The following is a 25,963-nucleotide window of genomic DNA, read 5'->3' as shown; positions in this document are numbered from 1 at the left end:
AGAATGTAAAAATGATTATTGTATTATATTGTAGTGTACTTTTGTAGGCTGTTTAAAAAATAGAAAATCTATGGTTAATAAAATCATTATTTGGAAAAAGAAAATCAAGTACTAAATAGAGAAAATTATTCATTATCAAAGCAACCGAAAGCTATTTTCATACCTATTTTTAGTTACCAAATGCTCTGTATAGTGATAACTATTCCACTAAAGTAATTAACACAAAGCATTTTCTGATGTATTGGCTTGTTAAATCCTGAGAAATGTATGGCAGCTATTATTATCATTGCCAGTTAGAGACAGAGTGGCCAGAACTTAAAATGAGCCTTGGAATTACAAGTTCAGTGCCTGTGGCACAAACCACCTGGCAACACTGTGCTTTTGGATAATGAACACATTTATTTTGGTGAGCATGTCATAACCTCAGCCTGGCTAGAAAGGAATATGAGACCAACAGAAAGTATTTCCAATATTTCCATCTTTTACTGACATTTCCTGTTTGGAAAAGAGCCAGACAGCACAGCACTGGCTTTCAGGCCTGATGCGACTGTCCGATGCACAATGGCTTGACCCGATTTCCTATTTCCTTCTCCCACTGTTGCTTCTTGGACTTGACTCCTCGTTTGGAAGAACGGCCTCCCATCACCAGAGCGGGCCTATGTGTTCAATGGCGACTTTGTGGACCGAGGGAAGGATTCAGTCGAGATCCTAATGGTTCTCTTTGCCTTCATGTTGGTTTACCCAAAAGAGTTCCATCTTAACCGAGGAAACCATGAGGACCATATTGTGAACTTACGGTACAAACCAAAACATGCTTGGGGATTTGGTCTTTACTGGTTGCGACTGTGAAGTTATTTTTCCAGAGCTTCGTATTTGTTAGATGCATTTTTAAAGCAATCTTCAAATTTATAAAGTGGAATACACAATATATACCATTTTAAAAGTTTTTCTTAAAAGTTTACACATTATCCTACTATTCTAATAAAACTATTACATTGTTTTCACATGGCCAAACACTTTAATCATACAAACAGTAAGAGTTCACTATAGAAAAAGTGCAAAATATAGATAAGCAAATGAAAATTAAACTATCCCATATTTCTACCCACAGATAATATAATTTTAAACAGTTGGCAATTATTTTGCAATGTTTTATATATATATATATATTTTAAATTTTTGATTGGAGGATAATTGCTTTACTATATTTTGTTGGTTCCTGCTATAAACATGAATCAGCCATAGGTATACATATAGAATATGCATTTTTATAAAAATGCAACTGTGCCAGACATAATATCACTAAATTTAATATCTGTTTCTGCTTCTAACTCTAGATATGGTTTTACCAAGGAAGTGATGCATAAATATAAGGTATGCAGCTCTTAAAAGCAAAAGTTTCTCTCAGTGCAGATAAATCAAGTGAATTATTTAAAACTTAGTATCATGTTTTCAGATACATGGCAAGAAAATACTAAAACTGCTGCAAGATGTGTTCTGCTGGCTTCCACTGGCCACTCTGGTTGATGAGAAAGTCCTGATTCTTCATGGTGGAGTGTCAGACAGGACTGACTTGGAGCTCCTGGCTAAACTAGACAGGCACAAGGTACTGACTGAGCACTAAACTAATGTGGATTTCTGTATAATGCCAGGCGTCACTGCCAACGAACCTAAGACAGATGTCATCTTGACTCCATTGCTGACTCCAGCTGACTAATACGGGCTGTTAAGAGAATCCGTTAAATCTTTGGACAGGGGGTTGGGAATCCGCTGCTGGGGCAGGTGTACTGTGATCCATTAACATTTGCCATGGATGACGGTGGGGAACTGCAGCTACTGCCACCTGTTGAAAGCCTCGAGTCCTAACCACTGGACCTGCCAGGGAACGCCCTAGAGCCTTTGCTTTCTAATTTTCCACTTCCAAAATGAAACAGAAAAAATAGAAACTATTGGGGTATAAGGTATTCTGTTTTTTTTACACTCCCCCTGCTCCTGCTTGTTTTTGTTAAGTTCCTTTGGGACAAGTATTAATACCATCTCTAGTTATGTTGTATTTCTGCTAGCACTTTCCTTGCATATAATAAGTGCTTAAAACATGGTTGTTGAGTTTAACTGCACGAATTGAGACCCTGCAAGCTGTGCAGTGCAGCCAAAAAAACAAAGATTCTGTTTTCTTTTAATCATAGACTCTTACCCTTGAATCGTATATTATAGCCTCTCTCCTCCAACTGCCCATCCACACAGGAATGAATCCCTGCTATGACATCCTTGAGCAGTTCCAAAAACAGAGAACTCATTCCACATAAGCCAGTCTACTCTGGGCAACTCTAATTGATGTACAGTAAGTTCTATATATACGAACGAATTTGGTTCCAAGAATACATTCATAAGTCCAATTTGTCCCAAGTTAGCCTAGGTTCCCAATATAATCAGCTATATAGTACTGTACTGTAATAGGCTTATAGTACTTTTCACACAAATAATACATACATAAAAAACAGACACAAAAAACACTTTAAATCTTACAGGACAATACCTTGAAAAGTACAGCAGTACAGTTTAACAGCTGGCATACAGGGGCTGGCAGGCACGTCTTCGAAAGTTTGCAACCTGTAGGTTCATATATACAAAGACTTACTGTAAAAGTCTATACTGTTGTTGTTCAGTTGCCAAGTGGTGTCCGACTGTTTGCAACCCCATGAACTTGCACCACACCAGGCCTCTCTGTCCCTCCCCATCTCCCAGTTTGCCCCAAATTCATGTCCATTGAATCGGTGATGCCATCCAACCATCTCATCCTCTGTCACCCTCTTCTCCTTCTGTTATGAGACATAAATGAAAGAGTGTGGCCTTAAAATCAGACAGACCTGAGTCAGAATCTGGAAACAAGCACTTCTTGGCTGGGATGGCAGCTTTGTGTACTCAGTTGTCCAGGCGCCAAGGCTTCTTATGTCTTGTTACTCTGCCATCCTTAGAGTGACATCCCCATGCCCTCATGTGCCTAGCTCAAGATAGCTTGCCACCACACCTGCGTTCCAAGCAATACAGTAGAGGAATGAAAGGAAGAATATCCTACCCTTTAAAGACATAGTGAAGAAGTTGCAAGCATCTCTTCCGCTCTCATCCCATTGGTCAGAACTTAGTGCATTCCGTAGGCAGGATGTGATGGCTCCTTTGATCTCTGTGGGACCATCCTAACTCCAGTGTGATGGATCCATGGCTTAATTCCCTTCAACTTCACCAGGGAAATGAGTCATGAATATCACCTCACAAGGTCTAGTCCAGCAAGGTGATACAGAAATGCACGGTATGTGCTAAAAATAGTAACACCTTCCATAAGTTGTTCAGGTACAAGGACCTGGCTATGTCCATTACAGACCCACACTTCCTAGAGTCGGCTTTCTGAGAATGGTTAGGACTCCAATCTGATCCCCATTCATTGGCCTTAAGTCTTCAGGAAAATACTTTGGATAGCATCTTATGAGATCCTCATCAGTGATCAGGGCCAACACTTGGGCTGGTCTTCTGGATGTTTATTCTCCCAAGATTTCTACAGGATCCAGCCTCCCAGGCCAGCAGTGGCACGGGCGAACATCTGTGGGAAACGTTAACCGCTAGAAGTAAACTTACGTAGAGCCGTGAAAGTAGCTCCCAGTGATTCTACATACCCGACAGTGTCTGCGTTCCTTAACTGAATTCCTTCTGGATCTCAAACAATTTCTGAAACAATGGCAGGGTCTCTAGAACAATATTTCCTAGTTGCTCAACTGGCACCTGCTTCTAAGGCCTGGCCTTCCCTCGTGGTTCAGCTGGTAAAGAATCCACCCGCAATGTGGGAAACCTGGGTTCAATCCCTGGGTTAGGAAGATCCGCTGGAGAAGGGAACAGGCTACCCACTCTAGTATTCTGGCCTGGAGAATTCCATGGACTGTATAGCCCATGGGGGTCACAAAGAGTCAGACATGATTGAGCAACGTTCACTTCTAAGGGCTACCTTCAACTGGAAGTAGGGCAACCAGTGAAGCTTTATCACAGGTTAAAGTAATCTCCTGACAACTTTTAGCTATCGTCTTTTTAAGAGTGTGATTCCTCTTCCATTTTGCCAGTAGATTGGGGTTGTCAAGAAGCATGTAATTTCCAAAGATGATTTAAAGCTCAAGATACTTCTTGAGATATTCTTGCTATAAAGGCCCCTTTATTGTCACTCAAAATGGACATAAGTAACCCAAACCTAGGGATTATTTTTTTTTAGGAGATCTTTAACAACCTCATGTGTTTTCAGGCCAGCAAGGAAATGCTTCTATCCAACCAGTACAAGTGTTTACAAATAGCTAATAAGGGCCTAAGGTTTCCAGTGACTACTGGCATCACAGTGAAGTCACTGATCTTTTCCCAGTCCAGCACCTGGGGTCTGAACTCCTTTGATTAAAGGCAGTGTCCCAGTTTTAGGATTATTTTTAGCACACACCATGCATTTCTGTATCAGCTTTTGAATTGTCCTTTGCATGTTTGGTCCTGTTTGCGAATCCGCTGCTGCTGCTAAGTCGCTTCAGTCATGTCCAACTCTGTGCGACCCCAGAGACGGCAGCCCACCAGGCTCCCCCATCCCTGGGATTCTCCAGGCAAGACCACTGGAGTGGGTTGCCATTTCCTTCTCCAGTGCATGAAAGTGAAAAGTGAAAGTGAAGTCGCTCAGTCGTGTCGACTCTTAGCAACCCCATGGACTGCAGCCTACCAGGCTCTTCCTTCCATGGGATTTTCCAGGCAAGAGTACTGGAGTGGGGTGCCACTGCCTTCTCCGTTGCAAATCCACTAGAGGGTGCTATCTCTCCCACAATGGGTACTCAGGTGTACATAATGTAACACCTTCCATAAAGGTGTTCAGGTACAAGGACTCAGGTACAAGGACCTTACTATATGCATTATAAACTCAGCCTGCCCAGAGTCAGCATCCTGAGAATGACCAGGACTCCAATCAGATCCCATTCATTGGCCTTAAATCTTCGAGAAGATAGATTGCATCTTACCAGATCTACAGCGGCGACCAGAGCCAACTCTGGCACCTAGGTATTCCTGCCTGCTGGCTTTGCTGCTTGATCAGCTAAATGATTCCTTCCAGAAGTCACAGTCTGCTTTCTGATGTCCTGAACAGTGACATTAATTCTTTTGGCTCCATGACAGTTTCTAATAAGGTTAAAATTTCTTCAGCAGGGTTAAGTTCCTTATTCCCTGCAATTAACAGTCCCCTCTCCAAATGGCCCTATGAGCATGGACCACCAAGAAAGCATACTTTAGAATCAGTGAAAACAGTTACTCTTATCCTTACACAGATGGAAGGCTCTCATCAGGGCTGTTAGTTCTCCCTTTTGTGCAGAGATTCCTGGGGGAAAAGCTTCTGCTTCCAGGGTATTTTGGTGAGTTACTACCACATACCCAGCTTTGCATTCTTCCTGGTCCATAAAGCTGCCTCCATCTGTGAACATCTCCAGGTCTGGGTTCTCCAGTGGCTGGTCCATCAGGTCGGGATGGCTGGAATAGACTGGTTCAATTATCTGAATACAATCATGCATAAGCTCTTCAGTATTATTTGGGAGCACACTGGCAGGATGCAAGGTGGAGGCTGTTTTCAGAGTGACATTAGGATCATCCAACAATATAGCCTGATACTTTCCACATCTTCCTGAAGTTAACCAATATCCTCCCCCTCTGTTCTAGGAGGAAAAATAAACAGTGAGGCGTATGCACTGTGGCAGGTTGTCCTAATATAAATTTCTCCACTTCCGGTAAAAGTTCACAGGTCACTGCTACAGCCCAAAGACAAACTGGCCATCCCTTAGTAACTGTATCTAATTGCTTTAAGAAATACTCAGCAGGCTCCTTATACTACCCAGGTTCCAAGTCACGACTCCAAGGCTGATTCCTTGTCTCTCGTGAACAAATAAGTCAAAGGGCTTTCTGGTATCTGGACGACCTAAAGCCAGGACAGTTAGTTTTTTTCTTTAATAACCTGGAATGCCCTGTGGTATTTCCCTAGTTGAGTCTAGAAATTCATGTCTCCTTTAAAGTGAAAGTGTTAGTCACTCAGTCATGTCCAACTCTTTGTGACCCCCGTGGACTGTAGCCCTCTGTAGGCTCCTCTGTCCATGGGATTCTCCAGGCAAGAATACTGCAGTAGGTTGCCATTCCTTCCTCCGGGGGATCTTCCCGACCAAGGGGTCGAACCTGGATCTCCTGCATTGCAGGCAGCTTCTTTTCTGTCTGAGCCAGCAGGCAGAAAGCCTCCTTTAAAAAAGCTTCCTAATAGGGTTTTGCAGTGAGCGCAAAATTGGGGATCCAGTTGAGGCAGAACCTGGCCGTTCCTAGGAATCCCTGCAGTTTATTTATGTATTGACTGTGCTGCGTGGCATGTGGGATCTTAATTCCCTGACCAAGAATCGAACTCATATACCCTATAGTGGAAGTATGGAGTTTCAACCACTGGACAGCCAGGAAGGTCCCCCTGCAACTGTCTTTTGGTATAGGAATGGCAATCCTGGCTAGAACTTCCTGTCAGGGAGCAGGTCTATACTTGTGATAATTCCAAACCCAAATATTTAGCAGAGGGCAAAAAAGTGTGACTTTTTCTTGAACACCTTATAGCCTTGTTCAGCCAGAAAGTTCAGAGTCAAAACTGTGTTCTAGTCTGAGGTGCCCTTTCTCTTACTAGCAATCAGAATATCATCCACAAGCTGGATCAAGGCTGCCTCGCTTAGCTGCTGCTAAGTCGCTTCAGTTGTGTCCGACTCTGTGCCACCCCATAGATGGCCTCCTACCAGGCTCCCCAGTCCCTGGGATTCTCCAGGCAAGAACACTGGAATGGGTTGCCATTTCCTTCTCTAATGCATGAAAGTGAAAAGTGAAAGTGAAGTCGCTCAGTCGTGTCCAACTCTTAGCGACCCTACAAACCGCAGCCTAGCAAGCCCCTCCGTCCATGGGATTTTCTAGGCAAGAGTACTGGAGTGGGGTGCCATTGCCTTCTCCTCGCTTAGCTGAGGGTCCCGCAAATCTTTTGCCAGGATTTCTCCAAATATCGTGGGAGTATTTTAAAATCCCTGTGGGACTACTATCCAGCAGTATTCTTGCTGAACTTCTGTATCTAGATCTTACTATTCAAATCTAAAGATTCTTAGGATTCAAAACTCATGGGTACACACAAAAAAAGGGAATCCAAGTCTAATGCAGTAAGCCAGCACAAATCTCCAGAAAAAGTAGTGAGCAGAGTGTATGAGTTAGGGACTCCTGGATGAATATCTTCTACAGTTTGATTAATATCCCTTAAGGTGTGCACAAACCGATATTCATCTGTGCCTGGTGTCCACACAGTAAAACTTAAGTATTATAAGGTGATTTAATACAACATGTATTAAATCATGTTCTAGGGTTTCTGGGGGAATTGAATCAATTTTCCCCCCTTTTGAATGGACTCAACTTCCAGGTGGTTGCAGCAAAGAAACTTTTCCAAGGGTCCCTGTTACAGTTACCAAAAAGTTGAATCCCCAATTGCCAGTCATTAACAACTTAATCAGATACAGATGGACACGGATAAGACCAAAATGAAAACAAAACCCAGATGGGCCCCAGGCTTTTAACTAGGGTATGGAGGTCAGAACTGCCAATCAGTCTAGGTACAGGTGAATTTCTTGAACAGGGTTACTCATCCAAAAGACATCTTCTCACCCCAAGACCTCTTCCAACCTCAAATCCCCCAAATCACCTCCTAGCTACAAAACTAAGCACTGAATGTTGGCTGCACGTCGCCAGGAAACCCAGGGAATCCTTCCTAGAACAGACAAGGGGACTGTTTGGACTCACCCACAGGCTTTTAATATCAGCAACAGGCTGACCAACCATGGGCAGCAGGTCCATCTGGATTTATCTCCTGGCTGGTGTGCCGTATTTGTTACCGAACCAGGTTCCCTCTGCCCTAACTTTGCAGCCAAAATGCTGGGATGCCAAAGTTTAGAGCAAAGAGAGGGTTTATTCACAAGGCAGCCAAGTGAGGAAGCTGAAGAACAAATCTCGAATCCTCTTCCCTGAAGGCAGGGGTTCAGGTTATTTATGGGAGAAAGAAGCAGGGTATCTGAGCTGAGAGAGGAGTGGTGGGGAGAGGATAAGGAAAAGCTGCGGTAATCGTGGTTCTGAGCAGGCGTAACTAGGCTACAGGCTCTGCACCTTCAAAAGGGCACTAATGGAACTCTCGAGCATGCCTGGTTGAAGGGTCAGTGGTCCCATCCAGTCTTAGCTCAGCTAGAACTAGACACAGCCAAATCCAAGTTCCCAGAAAACAACTCGGGCAAACATCTTATTTAGGCCACGTGCTGCTTGGAGGACATGCATGTCTTCTGTAGTGACAATTAAAACAGCCTTGATTAGTGAAGGTAGGTTACAGGTGAAATGGATTTCACTAACGCTTACCCACCGTTTCAGAAACTTAGGGGGGCAGAGGGTCAGCTATGTAGATTCCATCCCAGTGCAGTCTCAGTATCTCTGTGCCTTGGGGTTCTTACTTGTACTATAAATGAGGGCTTCCCAGATGGGACAGTGGTAAAGAACCCGCCTGCCAGTGTAGGACACGTGAGAGCCTCGGGTGGGATCCTTGGGTCAGGAAGACTCCCTAGAGAAAGAAATGGCAACCACTAGAGTAGTCTTGCCTGGAGAATCCCACCGAGGAGCCTGGTGGGCTGCAGACGCTGTGGGATCACAGAGTCGGACATGACTGAGTGAGCCCACATACTATTAAGTGAGAATGCTATTGCATGGGGGTGTTCAGGCTAATCAATGTATTCATAAAAGGGCCCTGGATGGCACCTATTTGGAAGAGGCTTGATACATATTAACACTATTATCCTTAAGAATAAAAGTCAGGGATACCTCTTGAAGCAGATAACATCCTTATAAAGTTACCTGAGGACCGGAAGGGGCAGACTGGTGGACTGGTCCTGACTGTGAGGTGGCAACAGGGATGGGGGGAGTTGGTTAGGAGTCTGTTCACACTCTGAGGACTTGCACTCTCTTCACGCAGGGCCAGAACTGCCTAGGAAGTAATTAGCACTTGTCCAGTGTTACAGAATAACCTCTGTTCTCTTCTCTTCCATCAGGATCCTTCTTCAAATGTCAGTCAGGTACTGCCGAGCCACGTCAAGTGCCCATCTTTGTTCCCACCCGCAGTCAGTCCACACCGGGACGTGGCTTTCTTGTGCTGCAGTCCTTAGATCTATTTGCAGAAAGTTCTCGCTCCTTGATTACACACCTGAGGAGTCTTCTTTGTGAACCAGACGTTTCTCTTGATATCCCTGTGGATGCTGTAGCACTCGGGCATGCTGGGAATGGCTGCTCTTGCCTTTGGCTGGATGCCCCAGGTCTGCTTTGTGGCCTGAACCAACTCTTTCTCAGGATCAGAATCTCTCCTGCTTGTGTTCTCCACATTGTCAGCTTGGTCCCAGTACCACGATGACTCTGAGGCAGGGAGAGGAACCACACCTGGTCCCTTTGGCAAGAAGAGCATCTTCCCAATTAGATCCAGGTTGAAGTGAGGCGCTCCCGTTCCCTCCCAGGTCCTTCCTCAGCAGGCATTTCCTGCGAATGGCCAGTTATAGCAGGTGTCAGGTTTTTCCCACTCCAGCCATCCTCAATCAAGGCTGCATTTCTTCCCCTTTGTGTTTGCATCTGTGGAAAAGCAAGAGAGTCAATAAGGGCTCGCCTTCTGAGAGGTGCTCTGTCTAAAAATCACTAGGTTCCTAGAAACAGGTCGGCATTTCTCCAATTATTTGTGGTGGAGGACCAGGTTTCATAAATTTTTAATTTGTCACAGACCAGTACTGTTGTCGGAGAAGGCAATGGCACCCCACTCCAGTACTCTTGCCTGGAAAATCTCATGGATGGAGGAGCCTTGTAGGCTGCAGTCCACAGGGTGGCTAAGGGTTGGACAGGACTGAGCAACTTCACTTTCACTTTTCACTTTCATGCTTTAGAGGAGGAAATGGCAACCCACTCCAGTGTTCTTGCCTGGAGAATCCCAGGGACGGGGGAGCCTGGTGGGCTGCTGTCTATGGGGTCTCACAGAGTCAGACAAGAATGAAGTGACCTAGCAGCAGCAGCAGTACTGTTGTAAAATGTGATAAATGTGAATTACTAGAAAAATGAAAGGCAAACCCAAAAGTATAAGCCCACTGATCATGTGTTTGAATGACATTGATATCAAATTGCAATAAAAGCTTGGAAAGGCTTAGTTCTGTGCTGACCTTGTCACCATCGGGACAATCCGTGGGGCCCAGCTGAATTGATGCCAAATTTCTGCTGTCAAGGGAGAACAGTTTCATTGAAGCATCTGTATCTTTTCTGACTACTTTTAGATTGTTTCCACCATGAGATACAAAACAAGAAAGAATAAGAAACAGGCGGAGGAGAAGGGAAACGCCAACCAGACGGGATCTGCCGGGAGACCCTCCCCGTGGTTTCTCCCCCAAAGCCGCTCTCTGCCCTCCTCGCCCCTCCGCCCCAGCACCCACAAGGCCCACAGAGCCGGGCGCTCCTCCAGCGTCCCCTGCGGCGTCCCCCTGGACCCCAAGGAGCTCTCCCGCCGGGTGCGGCACTCCGTGGACCTGGAGCTGGAGAGGTGCCGGCAGCAAGCGGGCTTCCCGGCGATCAAGGAGAAGGAGGAGCCCTCGTCCTCGGAGTCAGAAGTGGACTCAGATGCGGAGGAGCCGCCGCAACCCACGCCGGAGGAGTGGAGGCAGGTGGGTGTGGCCGGCGCCGCTCTCTGCAGAAAGCAAGGATTTCACAAAACCCAATCAATCTCCTCCTGGCTCTTTTCGTCCTTATTTCTCTCTCCCGGAGGTCAGAGCACCCAAATTGGTATTTGCTGGTGTGCTAAGTAGCTTCAGTCGTATCTGACTTTGCAACCCTGCGGACTGGACTGTATGTAGTTTGCCAGGCTCCTCTGTCTTTGGGATTCTCCAGGCAAGAATACTGGAGTGGCCTTCCATGCCATGCCCTCCTCCTGGGGATCTTCCCGACCTAGGGATCCTCCAGGGGATCATACCCTGTCTCTTGGGTCTCCTGTACTGGCAGGCAGGTTTCTTTACCACTAGTGCCACCTGGGAAGCCCAGTATTTGCCTAGTGACACCTGTAGTATGGAGTTTTATAAAGATGGAAGTTGTGCCAGGTGGGCTGTATTGTCCGTGTAAGCTTGGTTTAGTGACTCAGCATCACTGGGGGGAAAAGGTAAGCCACAATTTATCGGCTGCTGTTTTATGCGTAGCTGACATATGTATCAGATGACTGCTGCAGCTCAAGGCCAAAAGTATCATATCAGCAGCTTCTGTCCTGTGTTTGCAGGCAACTAAATGGCAACCCACTCCAGTATTCTTGCCTGGAGAATCCCAGGGACAGAGGAGCCTGGTGGGCTGCCATCTATGGGGTCGCACGGAGTCAGACACGACTGAAGAGACTTAGCAGCAGCAAAACCTGTTCCAGAATCTTCAGAACTGCATCCCATGGCCACCCCAAGCTGCAAGGGGGAATGGAAAAGCACGTATTTAGCCAGGCACAGTGCCATGCCAAATACCCCAGTCTAAGAGTTCTGTTAGCAAGGAAGAGGGAGGAGAATGGATACTGAGGAGGAACGCACAGTGCTTGCCAAAACAGATGACTTTGGCAGTCAAATGGGGGGCTATTTCACAAGGGCAAGACTGTGGCAGGGAGTCTGTAATCTAGGTGGGAGGTGCTGTTCCTGGTGATCTTGTGTACTAGAGTTAATAGGACTACTTGAACTCGTTTTTTTCAACCACTTTTGATCTACAAAAATGGCAGCTTCTTATGCTTCATTGAATAAAGAAAAGAAAAGGAGAGAATCCAGCATTACTTAAGAGTTAAAATTAGCAGAACTTGTTGGCTGACTGGATGGAGAGTGGTGAGAGAGAGGAGGAATCGCAGGTGATTCTGAGGCTAGAAACCTCCAAGAAAGATGGTCAGTTTGGGTTACACTGAGTTATTGATCGGGACCTCAACATCCACTTAGAATTGAAATTTTAAAATACAAGTCTCTCCTTTCACAAAACATACCTTTTCTTCTCTCCAGGTGGTGGATATACTGTGGAGTGACCCCATGGCTCAGGAGGGCTGCAGGGCCAACACCGTTCGAGGAGGCGGCTGTTATTTTGGGCCTAATGTGACAGAGCAGTTGCTACAGAAGTACAACCTGCAGTTCCTGATCCGCTCACACGAGTGCAAACCTGAAGGCTATGAATTCTGCCACAGTCGCAAGGTGGGTGGGTGTGTCCTACAGCATAGGAGTGGTCCTGTTGCCCCTCCAGGGCATGGATGAGCTAAGGCTCTGGCTCCTCACAAACAGCTGAGCCTGATATTTGTTACCCACTCGCTCAAAGCAACAAGGCCCTTTACTGTCATTTATCCTTGGCATTTGTAGCCTCTTTAAAACTCAAAATTTGATTGAGGCCACCACCTACCAATGCATACCTGAGAGGAAAGGAAAGAGCAGATATAGCCCCATTTCATGGATGGAAATATGGCTGGGTATTTTCCCAGCCACCTTGCTATTCTTTGTCACACTGCCCACTGTCACAGGTCTCCAGCTACATGACAGGGTCACAGGATCTCTGCACTGCACCCCAGACAGGAATTTAGGATTGTCTGTCTTCTTGGGAGCATAATTAACATCCTGTCTAAATCTCTGAGCATCTCCAAATCCTTCAATATCTGCTGGTCTGATGCCACTAGGATGAGACTATCCCTGAGAATTCTAATCCTGCAGGAGAATTACGTGTTTCCATGCAGAAAACAAAGCTTGAGGTTAACTAATGCAAACAGTGTTTAACAGGAATGTTAAACAGTTGTATACATTTCTTTTTTTTTTAAGATTTTTAAAATAACATTTATTTCTTACAAGTTCAGTTCAGTTCAGTTGCTCAGTCGTGTCCGACTCTTTGCGACCCCATGAATCGCAGCATGCCAGGCCTCCCTGTTCACCACCAAAAAGTTAACATGTGCATAATAGGAAATCAGAAAACACAAGAAGCAAAAAACAAAGTCATTCATACTCACAAGTAGTTTACCGTTTGACATGTCCTTCTAGGTCTTATTTGTGTATTTTCACAACTAGGCGTCCATTTTAATGTAATTAAGATCATACAGTTATGTATCATGCTGTTTCACACATAATGAGTATTTACCATTTCAAAGTCCCAAAGCTATGAGTATTTTGATAACCAAGAATACACCATACCAACTCAATCTGGAAGGGAAAAAAATGTAATCTTGCCTTTCTTGGCGAAAAAAATTTCAAAGACAAAAATGGCAACAGGCCTCTAGATAAACATATTGGCAGAGCTATGATTAAAATACTACATTCTCTTAATGTTCAATTAAAACTGAGACATAAAGCAAGAGAGTACACAAAGTGTAATTCTTCTAAGAGGATTCATTATCTGATCTAAACTAAATAGTATATATTTCTATATTGCAGAACTTCTCAGAGCCTTTAATTTCCTGTATTCACTGTGAATCCCCAAGAAGAGATACAGTGTCCAGCATTCCCCAATGTGTCAACAACAGAAACATTTTTGCACAGGGCATCTCAGGAGGCTCAACACTCCGCAGTAAACTCTGCTCTGAGGCTTAACGCCAGTGTTAATAGCCGATGTGCCTACTAGCTGTAATGGCCATCCCAGTTTATCAGGCCTAGCTTGCCTCTGAGTTGGACCAAATAAAGTGTTATCTATGACCACTGCCATTTTTTATTGGGCTAAAAATGTGAAGAAAACATGTTGTGGATGTCCTGTCAGAATTCAAGTTTATGAGTCACAACTCCTGCCCTGCTAGCATTAGTGATTTAACATAAATAAACTGGGCTTCCCTGGTCGCTCAGACAGTAAAGAATCTGCCTGCAATGGAGGATTAAAAAATATATATCTATATGTAGATGGGGCTTCCCTGGTGACTCAGTAGTAAAGAATCTGCCTGCCAATACAAGAGACCCGGGTTTGATTCCTGGGTTTTGAAGATCCCCTGGAGAAGGAAATGGCAACCCACTCTAGTATTCTTGCCTAGGAAATCCCATGGATGGAGGAGCCTGGTGGGCTGCAGTCCATGGGGTTGCAAAAGAGTCAGACATGACTTAGCAACTCAACAACAACAACAACACAGATGGAATCAAGAAGGAACAGAAGGAAAAACCACCTCCAAAATTGGGTTGGGCCCTATGGGATTGAGGGGGAACAGTTTTTCAGTGAACCTGAATGCCTGTCTCTCTTCTGTTTTGATTTAGGTGTTAACCATCTTCTCTGCCTCCAACTACTACGAAGTTGGCAGCAACAGAGGAGCCTATGTCAAACTGGGGCCAGACTTGACCCCACACATCATGCAGTTTCAAGCTAACAAGGCAACCCACACGCTTACCATGAGGCAAAGGCAAGACTTTTCCATGAATGATTTTCAGAAAGAGAGTTATCGTGTTTGTGGAAACCGTGAAATGCAAATGTTGTTAAATTTATCCCGATGCTAAGTCAAAATTTAGCTAAGTCAGCACTAGGACCTAGAATAGACTTTAAAACAGGGGCTCTTCTTTTCCTCCAATACACTCTGCCTACCCATCATTAATGGAAGTGACATGTTTATTTCCTGCAGAAATTATTCTCAGTGGGTACGTCTTAGTTGAAATCCATGTGACAGGCCACTAAATCATTCCAAGATCACTCTTCTTTTTTCTTTCATTCTTAAAGTGTTTGCGATACCCAGTCAACCACAGACAAACCTTCCTTCACTGTCTGGGGATTTGGCAGATGGACTCTCATCTGCACACATTTGTTACCAACGCTTCTTTCTTCCTGGGAAGGGAGCATATAATATTATTTAAATGGCTTCTGTTGAGATGATCCTGAGTTCCAATATTAGTTGAGAGCTTACTATTGAATATACACTAAGTGTTATTACAAAGAATTTACATATTATTTCTCAGTGAGCTTATAAAATACAGTGTTACTAATATCAGTTTTATAGATGACATCATTGGTTAAATCAGTGGTCTTGGGTCACACAGCTAGTAAGTGATGAAAGTAAGCCTTGACCCAGACAATCTTATTTCAGAACCCACATACATAACAGCTCTACAGTGCTGCTGCCCACTGAGAAGCTGGCCTTGGAGTGTATAAGCTGCTGAAAGATACAGCTGTAATGCTGCTGAACCAGCTTATTTAATTATCAGACAAACTAAGTTAGAAATCAAAGTCAGCATAAATCTAGTGGGAAAAGAACACAAGAATATTTAGCATCTGCCCTTTGTGTGAGTGCTATAAAAGGGCATTATTTTAAGTCACTCTTGAGTTATTAAATACTCAAGAGTTATTAAACACTCAGGTTTTACACAGTCAGAGCCAGCATCACTCAAAAAGAAGTATGATGTGAAAACTTAGCTCACTAAATGATAGTCAAACCCACTATGCAGAATGGTCTCTGGAGCTTTATAAAAATGTCAGCTAGTGCTCACTTCAGCAGCACATATACTAAAATTGGAATGATACAGAGAAGATTAGCATGGCCCCTGCGCAAGGATGACACACAAATTCGTGAAGCGTTCCATATTAAAAAAAAAAAAAGTCAGCTATTGGAGCCTCATCCCAGACTTCCAAAATTAGAATCTCCAGGGGGTGCGACCCCAGCACCTGGAATACCATGATTCCAAGTGATTTAGATGTTGCTACTACAAAAGGAGTCACTGTGAGGAATCCTATAAATAATGTGTATTAATACCATAGCTAAAGAACACTCAGCTTTTTAAAATATTCATTGATTGTATTAAAGCAAGTACAACATCCCTAATTTACACAGAACAATTTCAACACTCTGGACCACAAATGGAGAACTGAGAAGTAAGGTGGGAAATGCCTTTGACCAACCATATGTCTCCGTAGTCATCAACCCAAGATAACATTTTTTTCCTAGGGGAATCCTCATTCAGAATCTTTTTTTAATTTTTAACTTTTTGGCTGTGCTGTGCAGCATGCAGGATCTTAGTCCCTGGACCAGGGATCAAAACCGCACCCCCTGCAGTGGAATCTGAGAGTCTTAGCTGCTGAACGACCAGGGAATCCCCAGCATCCATTTACTTTTGGTTTAAATCCATGCCTCATAGCTTAGCCAGCCTGGAGTCTACCTATCAAGACTGATTCCTGCCCCCACACCTTGTTAGCTATGTGACTTTGGGCTAGTTACTTCCACTGTGGTGGGCAGAAGAGTCGTACCTACCTCAGTGGGTATTGGAGGATTAATCAGAAGATCCATGCAGAGCTCAATATGTGCTGCTTGACGTAGGGAACAGAGAGCCTTGTGCATTGAGACAGCCTTCAAGGTCATTGCTATACGCCATCCCTGAATGATAACCATCAATGAGAATGACTTACCAGAAATAGTTTAAATGCTCTTAAACTTTTAGGGGCTCTCATACTTTTTTTAGCCTCCGATAAAACAAAAAATTCTCCAGAAAAAGTACATACAATCACATACCCATGAAATTTGAGATGAATTTTTTAGGCAGCTCACACTTTTCTGAGGGTCTATGGAGATTATTATGTGATGTACCTTAAACTTCAAGGAAGACTTTCATCAAAGATGATTAAATTGTTTTGGGTTTTTTTTTTTTTTAGCACTTCTAAAGATAGATTATCTGATCACCATTTATAGAATGGCTGCTTCTTCAATGAGACAGGACAGAGTTTATATTTACCTTTTATCTCTTGTAATATTCTTGTTCATTCAACTACAGATATTTATTGAACACTTATTTTAGGCCAAGTGCCATGCCCAGCAGGACTGTGTTGACTCCATAAGAATAAGGAAACTAAACTAGTGATATTTTGTTATTCATAAATCTTGCCATGTTTAATATAAATAATAAATATAAGGAAAACATATGATTATGATAATAGATACCATTTGCTGAGTGCTTTCTACATGCCAGGCTTTTTTCTAGGTGCTTTACATGAGTTTACTTATTTAATCTTCACAATAATCATATGAGTTAGGAACCATTTTTGTCGCTATTTTGCAGATGGAGAAAATGAGGTACAGTGTATTGGGTGGGCCCAAAAGTTTGTTTGGATTTTTCCATAACACATTATGGGACTTCTGTTCTAACCACTGTCCTGCACTGGGAAGGACAGCAGCATTCCCCAGACCGGTCCTGTTTGTGCACAATAGGGAAAAGCAGGAGAGCAGTGGAAAGAAGTAAGACATAGAGCTCTTGGGAGGTTGAGATGTTGAGAAAAAGAGAGGACAGTGTAGTGAAAAGCCATGACTATCAATCCTAAAGGAAATCTACCCTGAATATTCCCTGAAAGGACTGATGCTGAATTAAGCTCCAATACTTTGGCCACCTGATGCAAAGAGCCAGCTCGTTGGAAAATACCCTGATGCTAGGAAAGATTGGGGGCTGGAGGAGAAAGGAATGACAGAGGATGAGATGGTTGGATGGCATCACTGACTCAATGGCCATGAGTCTGAGCAAACTACAGGAGATAGTGAAGGACAGGGAAGCCTGGCTTGCTGCTGTCCATGGGGTCACGAAGAATCAGACACGACTGAGGGACTGACCTGATTTCTTCTATACTGATTCTTTTTTTTTCTAATGTTCCCTGTCATCTCCTCTGCCAGGATTAGCAGAGTGGAGGAGTCAGCTCTGAGAGCCCTACGGGAGAAGTTATTTGCCCATTCCTCAGATATTCTTGTTGAATTTAAGAAGCATGATAAAGATGAAACTGGTAAGACTAATCAAGTAAAATATTCAGAGGAAGAAAATTGGTCAAAAAACCTGTCTCACAGTAATTAGCATATAAATATTGGCTTAAGGATTAAATGACCAGAAGACCTCTTTGACTACTTCCTCCATTTTATTCAACTTGATGTCCTAGCTATCTTTTCTAAATTTTTTGATTCTAAGCTTTTAACAGAATGTAAACTTGGCTAAATATAAACAAAGATGGTGAAAAGAATGGAGTCAAGGGAAGGGTGATAAAGCCAGAACTAGGCAAAAAGCAACAGGGGACAGGTTGCAAGAGTGGATGCAAGACCAAAAAGACTAATAATTCAGTTTCTCATCAGTAAGTGTGTGATCACCTGTTCTGCGTTCTATTACCCAAGATGGAAATTTTGTCTTTCTCAACTCAGTGGAATGTCTAATGGACTCTGACTACATGTAGCCCAGTTCAAAAAATAGCAGTAACAGTCCTAAAATCATAGCACTATCTTTTCATATACACAGAAATAACTAATGCTATGTATACACACATATGTGTGTATGTGAGTGTATATGTATATATATGACATTATATATATATATGGAGAAGGCAATGGCACCCCACTCCAGTACTCTTGCCTGGAAAATCCCACGGATGGAGGAGCCTGGTAGGCTGCAGTCCACGGGGTCACTATGAGTCGGACACGACTGAGTGACTTCACTTTCACTTTTCACTTTCATGCATTGGAGAAGGAAATGGCAACCCACTGCAGTATTCTTGCCTAGAGAATCCCAGGGATGGGGGAGCCTAGTGGGCTGCCATCTATGGGGTCGCACAGGGTCAGACACGACTGAAGCAACTTAGCAGCATATATATATATATATATATATATATATATATATATATAAATAATGATATTATTTACAAGAGTCTTATGTGACTTCCAGGAGTATTGCCAAATAGATTTGGCAAATTAAAACAAAATAAGTATATCCCATGCAATATATGGGACATACTTATAGTCTGTAGTGTGAGAATCGGATCTACTAGGCACCCTGTATTTTATCTGGCAACCCTACTTTCCAACCACCTCTTCCATAACCAACAAGAATAGTGACAGTACTCATCACTGCTGTTACCTACAGATAGTAAGAAGAATGTTGGGATAGAAGATTTATAGGTGATGAGTCAACCAGTCATCTCTTTCCTACAGGTCTAATCACCCTGAGCGACTGGGCTGCAGCCGTGGAGTCTGTGCTGCACCTGGGACTGCCCTGGCGGATGCTGAGGCCACAGCTGGTGAGCAGCTTGACGGATAACAAGCTGGCATACAAGTCCTGGCTGGAGAACTTGGCCAAAGAAAAACTGAGCCAACAGGTAAAGGTATAAAAATGGTTGATGAAAGCATATCGTGGACCATGAAGCCCCTTGTGGAGAACTTTGAATCAGTAACAGCCAAATATTGAGAAGCCCAAAGGGAGGATGAATGGAAACAACTATCTGCTGAGTTCCTGTGTGTCAGGCTTTGTGTTAAGTGACCTATATATGTTGCCTCATGGTTTATTCTCAAAACCATCTCCAAGAGGTAGATATAATCAGCACCAACATACCCAAGAGAACACTGGGGTTAGATAATCTGCCTAGGATAACTTTGTAAGTTATAGAACTGGAACTCAAACCCAGGTCTATCCCCCATTTAAAAAGTTATTTGTTCAGTAAATATTTACATGTAATGTATGTGAGGCCTTGGGGTATGTACTTTAAAAAAAAGCTTTATTGCGATATAATTTATGTATCAGGCAGTTCATCCATTTAAAGTGTAGAGTTCAGTGGTTTTTAGTATATTTGCAGCTATGTGCAACCATCACCATCATGATGAATTTTATATTTTTTCTCATGGGTAGGTGCTTCTTAAACTATCAGATTATTTAGTAGGCTGGAGGGGGTTAGGGTGGAGGGATCATAAAACTTTCAGGAGTCTTGTTGTCAGGGTTGATGGTGTGGTAATTATGTATGAAGAAAAATGTAAACATAAGAGACAGAAGGAAATTGAGATTTCTTTTCTTGCAGAACATACAGTCGAGTTTGCTGGAAACACTGTATCGCAACCGGTCCAACCTGGAGACCATTTTTAGGATCATAGACAGTGATCACTCAGGTAAAGGCACTCACCGTCCTGTCACTTCTGACACGTGGCAAGCATTTTACCCCAACCTTTGCATCTTTTGGAGTAAAATTAGTGGCAGTGCTAAAAACAGAAACTAGAATAGTATTTGAGCCACATGAGCTGTCCCTATAGACGAGGGGTTGGGCAAAAAAAGAATGAAGATAAACTGAATGAGAACATCTTACAGGAAGAATTTATATTAGCTGTAATATGCTTTATAGGTCTATCAGAGATTGCCACAAAGGAATGAAGAGTGTCCAGAACAGAAAAGCTTTGGCACTCACTCCTAAAGTATTATTTAAATTTTTAAATAATTACAGGTTAACAAGGAATTTACAAAAACTATACATGGAAGTCTTATATACTATCACCCTATTTCCTCATTGTTTCAAAGGCCTTTTCAAATTTTTGTTTTTGAGATATAATTCACATACCATATAATTTACTCATTTACAATGTGCTTCTTCAGTATATACACAAGCTTGTGTATCATCATCATTCTAAAGAGAAACCCATACCCATTAACAGTCACTCCCCATTCCCTGTTCCTTCTCCCTGGCAATCATTAGTTTGCTTTCTGTATCTATGCATTTGCCTGTTCTGGACATTCCATATAAATAGACTCATGACACGTGGCCTTTGGTGTCCAGCTTCTTTCACTTAGCATGTTTTCAAGGATCACCCATGTTGCAGCATGTATCAGTTTCTTTCTTTTTATACCTGGATAATATTCCATTGTATGAACATATCACATTTTGTTTATCCATTCATCTGTTGATAGACAATTGGATTATTTCCACTTTGGGGCTGTTATGAATAATATTGTTTTGAACAGTCATATACAACTTTGTGTGTGAACATACGTTTTCAGTTCTCTTGGATGTATTCCCAGGAGTACAATTGTTGGACCATATGGTAAAACTGTGTTTAACTTTTTGGGGAATTGCCAAACTGTTTTTCCACAGTGGCTATACCATTTTACTTTCCTACTGACAATGTATGAGGGTTCTAATTTCTCTATATCCTCACCAACACTTGTTTTTTTCATTAAAAATTTTTTTTTCATAGCCATCCTACTGGATGTGAAATATCTCATTATGGTTTTGCATTTCGTTCATAACTAACAATGTTGAACATTTTTTCATGTGCTTATTGGAAATTTGTATATCATCTGTGGAGAAATGTCTATTCAAATCCTTTGCCCATTTTTTAATTGGGTTATCTTTTTATTGTTGAGTTGTAAGAGTTCTTTATATATTTTGGATATTAGCCCATTATCAGATGTAAGATTTGCAAATATTTTCTCTGATTTTATGGGTTATCTCTTCACTTTTTCAGTAGTGTCTTTTGGTGTACAAAGGTTTTAATTTTTTTGAAGTCCAATTTATCCTTTTTCTTTTGCTGCTTGTATTTTTTAGTATCATATCTAAGAAAATGTTATGTAACTGAAGGTCACAAAGATTTGTACCTATCCCTCCAAGAGTTTTACAGTTTTAGCTTTTACAGTGGGGTCTTTGATCTATTTGAGTTAGTTTTTGTTTGTAGTGCAAGGTGGGGTCTCACTTCATTGTTTGCATGTGGATATCCAATTGTCCTCTACCATCTGTTGAAAAAATTATTTTTCCCCTGTTGAGTGGTCTTGAAACCCTAGTAAAAAATTAACTGGCCACAGACGTATAGATCCATAGGCTTTCTATAAGCAGAATAAATTAGCATATGTTTGAGATGATTTAATGCAGAGTTTCTCAGCGTGGCACTACTTACATTTGGGCTTGAGTAATTCTTTGTTTTGGGGCCCACCCTGTACATTTTAGGATGTTTAATAACATCCCTGGCCTTTACCTATTAAATACCAGTAACACCCTACCCCCACTCCAGTCACGACCATCAAAAGTGTCTCAGAACATCTCCAATGGTCCCTATAAGGAGAGCAGCAAAATTGCTTCCAGCTAAGAACCACTGATCCAGTGATTTAGTGTGATCCTTTTGGAGGTTTAAAGTGGATGGCAGGCCTTGGGTGTCTTTGTTATAACAGTAGAGAATAGGCGTCCTTGAAAGAATATCAGAGGAAATGAGCACTGAAAACCAGACTGACTCACTAAAGTGACTTGCTCTCTCTGGTAAGGGTCCATCTCACTGGACGAGTTCAGGCATACTTGGAAGCTATTCAGCTCTCATATGAACATTGACATCACAGACAACTGCATCTGTGACCTTGCCCGGAGCATTGACTTCAACAAGGATGGCCACATTGACATCAATGAATTCCTGGAGGCCTTCCGCCTTGTGGAGCAGTCCTGCTCAGGGGGTGATGTCTCAGATTGCCCACAAGTCACAAACAGTAGTAACAGTGACTGCAGCAGCCCAGGTGCACACTAAGGCCAGCTTTGTCCTCATCGTCCAAGGTGCCTCAGAAGCAATGCCGAGCTTGTTGCTGGAATGTCTCCCTTATTCTCCATAAGTTCATGGAACTTTATGCTGAGAATCTGCCTACCAGTATGCAACAGAATCACCTGTGTATTCAGGTGAATTCTACCAAAGAACTTTTTACCAATCTTTCTCAAACTTTTCCAAAAGACTGAAGAGGGAACACTCCTAAAGATTATTCTATGAAACCACCATCACCCTGATACCAAAATCAGACAGATGTCACCAAAAAAGAAAATTACAGGCCAATATCTTTGATAAGTATAGATATTTGTATTTATAATGCAAAATTTTTCAACAAAATGTTATCAAACTGAATACAACAACACATAAAAATGATCATACACCATGACCAAGCAGGATTCATCTCAAGTTCACAAGGATGGTTCAACATAAGCAAAATCGATGGGAAACACCACATCAACAAAAGAAAAGACAAAAAGCACATGATCGTCTCAAAAGATGCAGGAAAAGCATTTCACAGTTCAACATCCATTCATGATAAAAACTGGGTTAAGGAGAACATATTTCAACATAATAAAAGCTATTTATGACAAACCCACGGCCAATATAATACTCAACAGTGTAAAGCTGAAAGCCTTCCCACTAAAACCTGGAACAAGACAAGGGTACCCACTCTCACCACTTCTATTGAACATCATATTGGAAGTCCAAGCAACAGCAATCAGACAATGAAAAGAAATAAATGGTATTCAAATTTATTCATTTATAAATTTATTTATTTATTGGAAGGGGAGAGGTAAAATTGTCATTATATGCAGACAACATGATACTATATAGAGAAAACCCTCAAGATTCCACACAAATACTAGAACTGATAAATGAATCTGGTGAGGTAGCAGGATACAAGATTAACATACAGAAATCAGTTGCATTTTATACTAACAATGAAATATCAGAAAGGGAATGTAAGGAAAAACAATACCTTTAAAATCTGCACCAAAAAAACCCAAAATACTTAGGAACAAACCTGACCAAAAAGTGAAAGATTTATATGCTGAGAACTATAAAACATTAACAAAGAAAATTAAAGCTGATTCAAAGAAATGGAAAGATATCTCCTGCTCTTAGACTGGAAGAATTAATAGTGTTAAAATGGCAATACTGCCCAAAGCAATCTACAGATTTAATGTGATCCCTATCAAATTGCCCATGACATTTTTCACAGGACTAGAACAAATAATCCTAAAATTTTATATGGAACCATAAAAGACCCAGAATTGCTAAAGCAATCCTAAAGAAAAAGAACAAAGCAAGAGATGTAATTCTCCCAGACTGCAGATAATACTACAGAGCTATCATAATCAAAATAGTGTGGACTTGGCACAAAAACAGACACACAGATCAATGAACAGAATAGAGACCAGAAATAAACCCACACACCTATGGTCAATTAACCATCAATAGAGGAGCAAGAATATAAAATGGGAAAAAGACAATTTCTTCAATAAGTCCTGGGAAAGTTGGAGAATTGCATGTAAATCAATGAAGTTTGAATACACCCTCACACTATGCACGAAAATAAACTCAAAATGCCTTAAACCTGAGAAATGACACCATAAAACTCCTAGAAGCAATCATAGGCATTCTCTGACATAAATTGTACCAGTGTTTTCTTCAATCAGTGTCTCAAGGCAACAGAAATAAAAATGAAAATAAACAAATGGGACCTAATCAAACTTACAAGCTTTTGTACAGCAAAGGAAACCATAAACAAAATGAAAAGACACCCTATAAAATGGAAGGAAAATCTGCATATATGACCCACAAAGGTTTACTTTCCAAAATATACAAGCTCATAAAACTCAATAACAACAACAAAAAAACAATCAAAAATGGGCAGAAGCCCTAAATAGACGTTTTTCCAATGAAGACATACAGATGGCCAACAGACACATGAAAAAATGTTCAACATGGCTAATTGTTCGAGAAATGCACATCAAAACTATAATAAGGTACCACCTCACACCTGTCAGAATGACCATCATTGAAAAGTCTACAAATAACAAATGCTAGAGAGTGTGTGAAAAAGGGAAGGCTCCTCCACTGTTGGTGGGAATGTAAGTTGGTGCAGCCACTATGGAAAACAGTATGGAAGTTCCTCAGTAAGCTAAAAACAGAATTACCATATGATCCAGCAATCCTACTCCTGGGCGTATATCCAGACAAAACTAGATTTCAGAAAGATACATGCACCCCTGTGTTCACAGGAGCCCTATTTACAAACAATAGCCAAGATATGGAAACAACCTAAATGCCCATCAACAGAGGAATAGAGAGAGAAGATGCAGTGTGTATACATAGTGGAATACTACGCGCATCAATTCCACTCCCGGTGGAATACTACAGGCATAGAAAAGAACAAAACAATGCCATTTGCAGCAACATGGGTGGACCTAGAGATTATTACACTAAGTAAATAAGTCAGAAAGAGAAAGACAAACACCATGTGCTATCCCTTGTATGTAGACTCTAAATTAATCTATCTGAAGACCAAAATAGACTCACAGATATAGAGAACAGACTTGTGGTTGTGAAGGTGGGTAGACGGGGGAGTGATGGACTGGGAATTTGGATTTAGTAGATGCAAACTGTGACATATAGAATGGATAAACTACAAGGTCCTACTGTAGAGCACAGGGAACTATATTCAATTTCCTGTAATAAACCATAAGGGAAAAGAATAGTAAAAAGAACGTATATATACAACCGAGTCACTCTGCTGTACTGCAGAAATGAACACAACATTGTAAATCAGCTCTGCTTCAATTAAAAAAAGTATCACCTGTGTATTGGGTATGGAGGATGAGATTATTTTTAAATATATAGGTCCCCAGCCCCATCTCAGAATTTTCACAAGGTAGCACCCAGGTGTAAGTATTCTGAAATTCTAAGGTCTATCCCAGTTAAGAACTACTAATAATTCAACCCCTTCATTGTTTTCATTGTATACCTTTTATTTATTGTTTTTATAATGTCTTATTGGTAAAGTTACGAGAAATTGTGTAATCCCATGACCAAAACATATGTATCCTTTTCCTTATTTACTTTTTCTTGTTATAACTATAATGTTTATGTAACTTAATGTTCTGCTTGTTTTATAAATTCACATCTGTATTGCTACATAGTCTTCATGATTATTTATTTAATGGCTGCATAATTTCACATAGATGTAATATAATCTATTCAGCCATTCTCCAATTGTTAAACATGTATTTCTAGTTTTTCGTTATTATAAATAACACTGGTTCGAAACTTTATGCATGTGGCTTGTTTCATAAAAATCTTTCCAATTATATATCTTCTTAGGCTAGATTCCCAGGCAAGAGATTATCTTGTCAGGTGTTGGATTAGTCTATAGGAAGGTTTACTGTAAGGCTCACATGATTATGGAAGCCAAGAAGTCCCAAAATCTACAGTCAGCAAGCTGGAGACCCCAGAGAGTTGATGGTGTGGTTCCACATTGGTTCCAAAATGTGGTTTTCAGCTGACGGGTACAAAAAGCCAGGACCTTCCCTCATACAAGGAAATAAATTTTGCAAACAACCTGACTTAACTTGG

The 25,963-nt window shown here is 41.8% G+C and overlaps 1 protein-coding gene across 1 annotated transcript in view; it reads left to right on the top strand.

Moving 5' to 3' along the window:
• PPEF2 (protein phosphatase with EF-hand domain 2) overlaps window positions 1-22,590 on the top strand; it is a 32,572-nt gene extending 9,982 nt beyond the window's left edge. The window contains exons 7-16 of the mRNA XM_005681777.3: window positions 631-797; window positions 1,338-1,374; window positions 1,457-1,606; window positions 10,392-10,775; window positions 12,120-12,305; window positions 14,325-14,467; window positions 17,705-17,811; window positions 19,001-19,164; window positions 19,858-19,945; window positions 22,080-22,590. Of these exons, the coding sequence (XP_005681834.2) occupies window positions 631-797; window positions 1,338-1,374; window positions 1,457-1,606; window positions 10,392-10,775; window positions 12,120-12,305; window positions 14,325-14,467; window positions 17,705-17,811; window positions 19,001-19,164; window positions 19,858-19,945; window positions 22,080-22,333 (1,680 nt within the window). The 3' untranslated portion in view covers window positions 22,334-22,590. The remainder of the gene's footprint in view (window positions 1-630; window positions 798-1,337; window positions 1,375-1,456; window positions 1,607-10,391; window positions 10,776-12,119; window positions 12,306-14,324; window positions 14,468-17,704; window positions 17,812-19,000; window positions 19,165-19,857; window positions 19,946-22,079) is intronic.

Source organism: Capra hircus, chromosome 6 (assembly GCF_001704415.2).
Source record: "Capra hircus breed San Clemente chromosome 6, ASM170441v1, whole genome shotgun sequence".
Taxonomy (NCBI): Eukaryota; Metazoa; Chordata; class Mammalia; order Artiodactyla; family Bovidae; genus Capra; species Capra hircus.
Note: the sequence above shows the minus strand (reverse complement) of the source record. Positions and strands in the feature narration are given on the sequence as shown.